Source organism: Acyrthosiphon pisum, chromosome A1 (assembly GCF_005508785.2).
Source record: "Acyrthosiphon pisum isolate AL4f chromosome A1, pea_aphid_22Mar2018_4r6ur, whole genome shotgun sequence".
NCBI lineage: Eukaryota > Metazoa > Arthropoda > Insecta > Hemiptera > Aphididae > Acyrthosiphon > Acyrthosiphon pisum.
Genome location: NC_042494.1, coordinates 78,997,256 through 79,008,126, shown reverse-complemented (window position 1 = coordinate 79,008,126; position 10,871 = coordinate 78,997,256). Strand labels below are relative to the sequence as shown.

General features: G+C 26.3%; 1 protein-coding gene across 2 annotated transcripts in view; it reads left to right on the top strand.

The window, feature by feature from the left end:
* Positions 1-1,907: 1,907 nt before the first annotated feature.
* Positions 1,908-10,871, top strand: part of LOC100575195 — a 21,981-nt gene continuing 13,017 nt past the window's right edge. For both annotated transcript variants that reach the window (XM_016803546.2, XM_008183721.3), the window contains exons 1-14: positions 1,908-2,044; positions 2,148-2,430; positions 2,507-2,620; positions 2,941-3,024; positions 3,108-3,310; positions 3,404-3,572; positions 3,661-3,839; positions 5,502-5,742; positions 5,822-6,031; positions 6,767-6,952; positions 7,466-7,639; positions 7,707-7,839; positions 7,911-8,105; positions 8,179-8,422. In XM_016803546.2, the coding sequence (XP_016659035.1) occupies positions 2,037-2,044; positions 2,148-2,430; positions 2,507-2,620; positions 2,941-3,024; positions 3,108-3,310; positions 3,404-3,572; positions 3,661-3,839; positions 5,502-5,742; positions 5,822-6,031; positions 6,767-6,952; positions 7,466-7,639; positions 7,707-7,839; positions 7,911-8,105; positions 8,179-8,422 (2,423 nt within the window). In that variant the 5' untranslated portion in view covers positions 1,908-2,036. The remainder of the gene's footprint in view (positions 2,045-2,147; positions 2,431-2,506; positions 2,621-2,940; positions 3,025-3,107; positions 3,311-3,403; positions 3,573-3,660; positions 3,840-5,501; positions 5,743-5,821; positions 6,032-6,766; positions 6,953-7,465; positions 7,640-7,706; positions 7,840-7,910; positions 8,106-8,178; positions 8,423-10,871) is intronic.

Genomic DNA, 10,871 nt, shown 5'->3' with positions numbered 1-10,871 from the left:
GACACTTACATTTTGAAGTATTATATTTCATATTTATATATTTATTTATTTATTTATTTTTTTAAATTTAAATTAGTAAATCACGACACCATTTACGATTTAGTCTTCTATGAGGGTTACCTGGAATTGTTAAAGTAGAAAGATCTCTTGCAAGCGGATTGGGATGAGATGGTAAGCGTAGGTGGAATCGTTTGTAATAGGATTTAGACTCATCGTGAACTAGTGGAATTTTTAGATCTGAATGGATAGAATAGTTAGATACCTAGGGAGGGGTATTTAAAAGTTTACGAAGTGCTATATTTTGAAAAGTTTGTATTTTGTTTAAATTGGACTTTTTTGCGTTTCCCCATAGTTGCAGTCCATATGTCCAAATAGGTTTAAGTAAAGATTTATAGATGAGAAGCTTAGTATTAATATATGTGTATATTTATTATTAAAAATTAGGCTTTTTAATAGACGAATTCGTAGATTAAATTTAACTCTTTTTCTTTGATATGGTGGGCCCAGGTCAGCCTCTTATCGAGGGTTAATCATGATAATGAATTATATATGAATAATATGAGTTTTCTAATAGAAACTAACCTACCTATAGGTATGTATAATAATATAGTAACTATAATCATTTAAACTTACAATAATGTCCAAAAGAAGTTTTTTATGTGGAAGTTTTATTGCTCATAATTTTAACAATGACATAATACACATTTTGAGAATAATGAAGATATCAAAAAAAAATCTGAGCGGAGCGACGAATGTATTGATTTTACAATGATGAGTGTTTTTTTTTAAATTTTTAAAATATATATTATACAATTTTTAAATCAAGGAAACAACTACCTAATATAAGTTGAATAAAAATTTATTTTAATTTACTATTTTTGGTTGTTAATTGTAATTCTCAATTAAGTAGGTACGTATACCTATGAATATTTAGTAAATAAAATGTTTAAATAATGTGTACCTATAATTCCAAGTATAAGTTCATTGTACATTGTATATGTATTTACCAAGGACTAAGATATAATATTATAGTCCGTGGCGGTATTTACCTAATCTTTAATATTTTGAATTAATGCGAAGAAACGTATAAAAGCTCGGTCTTAGATAGATTTTGCTTTGTTTGTGATAGCGTTAAGAAAAGGGGGAACTCGTGAAATCTAGGGGGCATGAGGGGCCTAACTTAGGCCGCCTAAGCCCCCCAAAAGTCCATCAATCCCACTCCTTTTTAGTTTTGTAGGATCAAAGCCCCCCTCTCACTCACATTCACATTGATCATTGATGTTAATAATGTTAGCCCCCCCCCCTCTGAAATTTTAATGGATTTCCGCCTATGGAAAAATCATGATATTTTTCAAAAAAAAAATGTTGGGCATCAAATTTTAAATTGCCCCGGAACGGCAATTTGGCTTAGTGCGAGACTGCTGTCTGCTTATAAGTTCTTTATAATTTTGAATCTAGATAACCACGGGGATCTTGTTAACCAGGGATCTAATCTAGGTGATACGTCATCTGGTGGAGCATACCAACCTCTTATCACAGAATTCTGTGGTTTTATGATAAGAAAAAATACGTTACCGAAATTGAAAATAATTTTATAATCACGAATATAGATAGTAGATAATATTATTATAGTCTATAATAATATCTGAATTCTATAGCCATGGCCCATGGTAGTTTATCCAAATTAAAATATTAAAATAATTCGTCTTTGTTCATATCTATAGTATGATATTATTTAAATTTTTAAGTTGTATTAAACATTATTAAATATCTGAATATAAAATAATATCCGTATCGACCGTATCATATTACACTGTTTACTATGTAGTTTTAGTGCCTATATTTGAAATTAAATTACCTAACCTAATTATTCATTTTAATATTGATTTAATATAATTTATAATTTTTAGTGTATAATATTTATACATATAAGTGTTTATTCTATTGTTGGTACTAATGCCATTTATTTTTTTAATTTTGTAAATTTATAAGAAATCATTGAAAGTAATTGAGTTTTTGATTCAATAAACTTCAAAATGTCAACGTAAGAATATTTAATTAAATTAATATAATATCTACATTACAATATACCTCTATTGTATCATACACGTTATGTTTGATTGTTTAAAATATTGTCTCATTATCAGGGAGTGGACTAGTGATGGTGGTTTAATAGTTGATACAGATGATTATAAAGATGTATCCAGTAATTTGGATGAATACTCAGATTTTTCTTATGATCAAACAAATGGTATGGATTGGTATTTTCCTGAAGTTCTTGAGTTATGTCAAAACAGCCGATGGTTATTGGATGAAAACAATTTTTCTTTAAATGAATCATCTGTTTCTGAAATTTGTAATATGCTCAAAAATACAATTCTTTGCGAATTTCAAACAGAAATATTTTTACAGCATCCATTAATTATTCAGGTATTTTAAATTTAGGATTATTCTATCTATATCATCTATATTATTTGTATAATAAAATGTTCAATTACAATTTTAGAAATTAATCAAATGGCTGAATGAAAATAAAGAAAAAGAGTTGATACTGGAATGTCTAATTTATTTGGTAGAAAAACTAATAAGAAGACACTATGAATGTACTACCGGTTTGTGTGTAAGTTTATTTAATTTTCAATATGTCAAACAAATTTCTGTGTTTCATCTAATAGAAATGCGTAGAAATGTATTACACCTATAATAAAATCTAAAACAACCTATAATGTAAAATAACTTTTAAATATTATAAATTATGTTTATAGTGCCTTTAAAACGTTTTGTGTGCCTAAATATTCGATTCTAATAATGATTTAAATTATGTGGGTACAAGGTACAATATAGACTTAAATATTTTTTTCTTTTGAATATATAGCTATATCTATTTTTTATTGTGTTGTACAATTTTATTATAGATGATTTTAAATATTTTTATTTCAGGAAAACAATGAAAGTATTAATTCCAATTATGATTCTAATTCTCATATTTCGATTAGAGGAACTTATAGTGAATCTACAACTAATGTTAGTATTTTATAATTTGATGACGAGATATTTTTGTATTGATAATACTTTCTTAATCATACATTTATGCCATATATTTCTAGGATGACATTTCACGCTGGGGTATTGCTAAATTTTGTGTTTTACTGATGCCTGTACTATTGAAGCATGTTAGCCTTAATAGTGGAGGAGCTTTCTGTTTGTTTATGTCCAGCATGCATCTTTTATCATCTATATCTAACAGTTGTAACGTTAATTTTTACATAGATTTAGTATTTTCTGATTATACAATAAAAAATATACTATTGTAAGTATTAAGGTTAACTTTAAAATACGCATCAACAAATTAAAAAAAAAAAAAACTACATTATATTTTTCTTACCATACTTATTTTTTTTAGCAATGAACCTCTATCTTCACTTAAGTTTTTAATTATTGCTGAGGAAATATTAAAACATGGTTCACCTAATGAGCAATTTAAAGTAATAATTTGTGACATACTTAAGCAACCATATTGGATTCATCTTTATCCTGAATTGTACCACCAACTGTATGAAAAAGTTATTAATGTAAGTTATAATTTAACAGGATTTTAAAATAAAATCTTACTGTATTATATGTATAGCTAGTAATTAAAATATATTTTCTTTATTTTAGGAAGAACTGTTAGAACAACAAATTATCAAAAGGGTTGAAGATGCATATATTTTATCATCCACTTCCAACTTGGATATAACACAATATGCAAATTTATTTAGAAGTTCATTACCTATTATATGTTTCCATAAACAATTTAATATAATTGATAAGTTTATTACAAACACATGTAAATATGCGTAAGTGGTATACACTATACATATATTTAAGGCTTTTGAAAGCTATTGATAACTGGTAATTTTATTGTCTTTTTTAAGTGCATTTAGACCAATAAGCGGAAATAAAATTCACTTAGTACAAATAGTCCGATTTTAATTTAGAAAACATATTTGAATTCTTTATTTTCTTTTCAAAGTTATTTAGCAAATGGATTTTTGATATTTTTTTTTTTAGTAAACTAAAGTAAAGGTGAATTTTGAAAAAAAAAATAAGAAAATTAATTTGCTATTATTCTAATTATACAATACAAAAATTCAAAAATCCATTTCCTACATAACCTAGAAAATAGAATAAGGAATTCTAATATTCTGTTTTCAAAATTAAAATCAGGCTTTTGGTACTGTGTGAATTTTTTTCCACTTTTAGAGACCTCCATGTCAAAACTTTTTTGATCGTAACATTTATTGACGCGTGACTGGGTGTATGTACATTACTGATTTCCAAGAATCTTAGCCGTAGTTTTACATATAGTAAAATCACGCACGCTAATGATCAATCACTACCACACACAGTCACACATACCTCACGATGGCAGTGATGTAGCCAGGAATTTTTTTCGGGAGGGCTGATCAACTTTTACACTTTAACACATTACATACTTACTAGCACAGATAGATGGCTGAAAAGTGTTAATACTTATAGTACATTTTAAATTATTTTAAATACAATTTAAGACTTTTTGAGCGACTATCATAGACCATTAATATAATTTTTTAATTTTCTTAACATTTCATGAGGGGCTGCTGCCCCTTCAGCCCCCCCCCCTCCCTCCCCTGGCTACACCACTGCACAATGGATATAATATAGAATTGCATAAATCCGACCCCTTAATAATGATTCGCTTTCAACAGCCTTAACTCTTAAGTGGCATAGCGAAGTGGATAATTGAGAGGTGGCCAAGTGGATAATAGCCAATGGGTATTTAGTATTTAAGAATTCACGACAGGTAGTTAAAAATATGACTAAATGACTTGACAAAATTTTGGATGAGTAGAATGTTACAAGTTATATATATTTTTTGAAGAGATTTTTTCCAATGTCGTCAACGTTTGAACATCAATTGCTTATAAAAAATTCATGTTTTCTTATGTTAAACTTGTTTTTCCAATTAAAGGATTTTATAAAAAATTATGTATTTAATTTTTAAGTCTTAATGTTAAAAATAAAAAACACTTTATTTTTTATTAGAAACTTATGATGAAAATATAGTACATTTTATTCAAATGTCGATATGATATGAGGAAGGAGTCCATCCAGTGATGGAACCAATTTTATCAGTTTATGCATTTTTGAATATTGTTATTAATATTTGATAAATTCTAGTCTAAAGTTACTTGTTATATTATTTTTTTATCGTTAATTGTTTGTTGTCAAACGCTCCAGAATTATTAATATTTAGATTGATCAATTATTTAAATTACCTTTTTCTTCAAAACTACTAGTAAAATAACTACAGGTATTATAAATAATAAAATATTTTATTTAAAAATAATAATCATTTAAACTTTAATTTAAGTTGCTTATTTTAGAATTAAATTTACCTTATAGTACAATTTTAAATTGGCTATTCAAAACGAAGACTTTACAACTTTTCTAATATTTTTTTTTATTATTTACTTTAGAAAATTAACAGAAACAACAGATAATCATAAAGAATACAGCAATATTTTATTGAGTTTGCTTTCTTTTAAATCTGTAGATGTTGCATTACACACATACTTAGCGCTTAATAATACACTGAAGAAAATATTTAATCATTCAAACTTTGAAACAAAAAAATTTGAACGGTTATTAAACAATTTACTATGCACTAATGTGTTGAATGAAATTATATGTTTTGGCTGCAATAATTCAAACAAAGAGGTATCTTATTTTTATTTTTTAAACTATTGAAGTTATTTTTATTTTTATATTTAAAAAGTTATTTTTATATTTTATTTAGATATGTCAATCAGCATCAGAAATGATAGAACAGATAATAAAAAACAAAAACATAATAAATAATAATCAATGGAAATATTTTTTAAATAATTTAGCTCCAATCTTCCCAGTATTATATTGTTATGCTGACCAAACATCTAGTCTGGGTCAAATTGTTTTGGATTTGTTTGACCCCGATCAAGCAGAGAAACTCAATATTTCAAAATTAGTAGTATGTTATAATTATAAATTTATATTTTTATTGTTATATATTTATTTTATATGATTGTTTTGATATATTTATGAAGTTAGGTTAATAAATGGTTGTTACCAGTGGTGTTCTCAGGAATTTTCAATGGGTGGGGTTGTGAATAAGGTAGGGAGGCTATCGATGCACAAAAATGAGGGGGGTCTCATGACCCTACCTCCCTCATATGCATAGAATGGTGAGGGGGTCTTGTTTAGCCTTCCCATTTCGTAATTTGTTTTAGTTACATTTTTAGAATATATGTTGTGTACCAGAAATATAACAGGTTAAGCCCCCCTACGTAAATTCATCATGCTACACCTATGCCCCTGTGAGTGTTCCCATGGTTGTTATGTATTTTCTCAATTGAAATTTGACCTTTAGAAATGCAGTTCTGTATTAAGAGTTCACTAGAAATTACTATATATTATATTATAATCTTTTTATGTTAATGGTTTTTTAATTTAACTGAAATAAAAAAAAACTAATTCAAAGAATACATTTTCTTCTTAAAATTATTGTTTTTTGTAACTTGTTTATTATTATTGTAGTATCTTTTCTAAGTATCTTCCAAATATAACTCTTAAATCAATATCAAATAATGTACCTACCTTTGTAGTTGTGACTTTATAATTTCTATTTGTATATATTTTTAAAGACCATAGTATAATGTATCATATTTATATTATATTATATTTAAATAATTAATTTAATTTTTAGCTGCTTCATTCAACAGTTGCAATGTTGTTCAGCAAAGATAAAAAATCTCGGGTTGAAGCAAATAATAGAATAACATGGATTCTTAAAACATCTCTAAATAGAAACATTGAACTGCCAAATGATATTTTTTTAATGGAAATTGATGAAGTAAATGAACATGTAGACAAACCCATTGGTGAATATAATGTATGTAATTTATATGGATATTTTCTTATTTTAAATTTAAAATTAACTATGCAGTTCTCGCTGGTGAGGTTTAGAAGAGATGAGAAACAACATTTTATAATTACTGTACACCTTGTAAATGTATTAAATAATTTTGAAATATCATATTTTTACTTACTAACTCTAATTTTGTTACGTAGTTGTTCCAGCTACCCGTAATTCATGTACCTGAACAAATATTAATAATCGTATAATAATTGTTGTACATTATTGAAAAAGATATAACTTTCAATTATTATAATTATTTGAACTATTATTATATTAATTGGAAAAATCCTCACCATTTACTTTTTTTTTTTTGTATCTGACTATATTATTATTATTATGATATTATGTTTTAATTTATTAATTATTTGAATTCAACTTAAATAGTTTTATTTAATTCAGTCTTTTGGTGTAGGGCACAAGCCACCATTGTATTTAATTATAAGTAAATAAGTATTGAGTATGATTTATAATTGTATGTATTTTTAGAAAAAGGATTTAGATGATATGATAGATTTAATATCTAATAAATGTTCAAGTCATCAAACTATTAAATGTGCTTTATACAAAATATCAGTAATACTTGAACATAATCATCTTCAACAACATTTTATTCATAATGGAGGAATGGATATTATATTAAATTTACTTAAATCATCAAAAGTATTGAGTGATTACTATTTATGATTTTGCTTTGAATTATCTATTAATATCACCAAATATTTTTTAGCTGTTTGTTAATGAACGTGGCTTGTTAATTGCATTATTAAAATTAACTTTATGTTTCACAAAGAAAAAAAAAATTATTAATGATCATAACTCATTAGCAAATAATATTGAAATACAACTTCAATTAATAGCAGGTGCATCAATTATAATACTATAATATTTTATATTTATACAATTATACTAAAAACATTTTTATATATTACAGTTCTATCTGATTTCCATGAAGTTCCACTTGTAAAACAGTATGTGTTCCAAATTTTTTTTTATTGTATTTTCAATCAATATTTAACTTCCTATGGAGAAATACCAAAAGTAGTTGTGAATAAAATAAATACTCCTATTAAATTCAACAAATACTCTTATACAACTAATAATTCTGATGATACAATGTTATTTTCAAGTAAGATTAACTACACAAAATTGTTGCCATCAAATTTATTTAAATTTTTTTTTTTATTTATTATTTATTTTAGGAATTAAAGAGAACCACAATTGTATGGAAGTTTTAATACTAACATGGCATTTGAAACATTATGATAGTATTGATGTATTTTTAGAAAATGGCCTCACCGCAAACTCACAAAACGATATATTCAACAATGTTTTTCAACGTTTTAGAAAAGCCTGTATTAAATGGTCAGTTAAAAAATGCTTGGTTGACTTAATTGCTGCCCAGTCACATCAAGTAGCATTAGCCATTCTTGGTGATTTAAAAAGGTAACAATTTCATTTATTTTGTATGGCTTATAATTATAATAACTTATAATTTTTATTTAAACGTATACTCAACAATTCGGAACAATTGCAGTTTAGTTACAACGCGATTTTTTCAATTTTTTTTTTTAAAAAAATATGTATTTCAACGAGTTAAGAACGATGGTGCAAAAATAAATTTGCGCAAATCATTATTTTGGAAGTTATAGCGTTCCAAAGTTTGCTCGTATATTTTACCTATCACAAATTTAGATTTTTATTACGGGCACAAGTTTAAAACAATGGTGTAAAACTAAATTTTCGGAAATGATTAGTTTTTAAGTTATACATTTGCGAAGTTTGCGAATTTACGTTTATACGCTAGGCGCAATTGAGTACCTATGAATATATTTTAGATAATTAGGCGTCAGATGAATCAGATCCAGATGGTGAATTTGAATTATGCTAAGAACATAAATTAAAATTAATTTAGAATTAGAATTAGAATTAAAAATTAAAATTAGAATTTTTAGAATTAAATAAAATAAAATGATTAATTACTAAAAATAAAAAAAATATTATGGTTACAAATTATTTTATAATATTGTTAGATTAAGAATATATTTTTATTAAATCACTATTTTAACGCTCTTATATTGTGGGCAGTGATTACATAGCTAGCGGCACTCGTCGCTGCGCTCCTCGGCGCCGTCGCTCCGCTCCGCAAATCGAAAATATCCCCCGACTTGCTATGCAACACCACCTTAAGTAGGTTACAGGGTAAGTTATGTCGTAGTATGTGGGCAGTGATTACGCAGTTAACATAAAATAATTATAAAATAATTTAAAAATTCGTTATATAAGAGTGTTAAAATAAAGCGTTGCGTGCATGAGTAAAACACCGAAAATAGTGAACTTCGCAAGTCTATAACTTCAAAACTAATCATTTGCGCAAATTTATTTTTGCATAATCGTTCTTAACTCGTTGAAATACATGTTTGAAAAAAAAATTGAAAAAATCGCGTAGTAGCTAAACTGCAATGATACCAAATTAAAAATTCATAATCACAATTTTTTTTTATAAGCATTTAAAGTTCAAATATTGACAAAATACGTAAAATTCACGAAAATGTGCAAATTTTATTGGGTTAGAAATTTATAAAATTTTTTCTATTTAAATCTAAGATTTGAAAATATAATACAAGATTCCTCATAAGTTTATCTACCTTTATCAAAAAAAAAAATGTCTACAAGCAAATCAAATTAAATTTTAATGAGCGTTTGAAGTTCATATTTTTCCAAGATTGGATATGCACTCAATTTCTCATGTACCTAGCGATTTTGTTATTTTGTTGTAGTTCAAAAACGAATAACTGTAAATACATGAAAATTTCACTAAATGTTTATACTTTCATTATCTATACACTATACAATTTTGAAAACATTTTGACTCTTTTTGGGATGTTTACGGACATTGTCAGTTTTCAATTTTTTCAATTACAAGGTCCTGATATATTGTTACAATAGCAGTTAAAATATTTTAAAAATACATAGACACAATTTTTTTTTTAAGCATTTAAAGTTCGAATTTTGACAAAATATATCAAATTTAAAATTTAATTATTATTTTTTAGTTAAAAATTTGTAAAATGTTCATCGTATATAACTAAAGATTGAAAATGTTTGAATTGAGGGGATTAGTTTAATAAATTGTCAATACTGTTGTAGCCTAATGGAATACACACTTAGGGGGACGGAGTCGGTTCGATGCCGGCCGCGGTTGGGATTTTTCTTCGGGCAAGTCACTGTGTCCAGAGAAAAGGCCGCCATCCCCCACCCGGGCATTGCAGATACCTACGGGCATAGAATAATATGGATGCCCACTAAAAATTTGCCAAACTAAAACAGTAAACACACGTGTTTAAAACTTAGAGTCCCTACCCTCACAGTAAAAAAAGGTGGGTAAGTGGATTTCGCTCTGCTGTACAGTAGGTTACAAGTGGGTCACTGTATAATGGATGGTATTAAATTTGAATTCAATGATATAATATCATTTTATAAGAAAAACGATTCTGAGCGGAGACTGTATGTTAGTCTAGGTATAAGACATAATATTATATTAGGTACCTATAATAAATTCCAAATTAATCATATCATAATATTTATTAGGTACTTATAACGCGTTATACATCAACAAAAAACCGTGGTACTATCATAGATATATAATAGTATACTTTAGAAGTTTCAAGTATACCCACGAATAATATTATACAGTCACAACAAAATAACTAAAATAGTTATCCTAGGTTTTTAATATGTAATTTCGTCCAAATTTGTACTTAAAATGACTATAAAAATAAACTGCGTAAATGTATTTTTTAGATTTTTTGGTAACAGAATTAATTACTTACGTGGAATCTTGTTTTAAATTTTCAATTCTTAGATACAAAAATTGAACATTTTAAAAAATTTT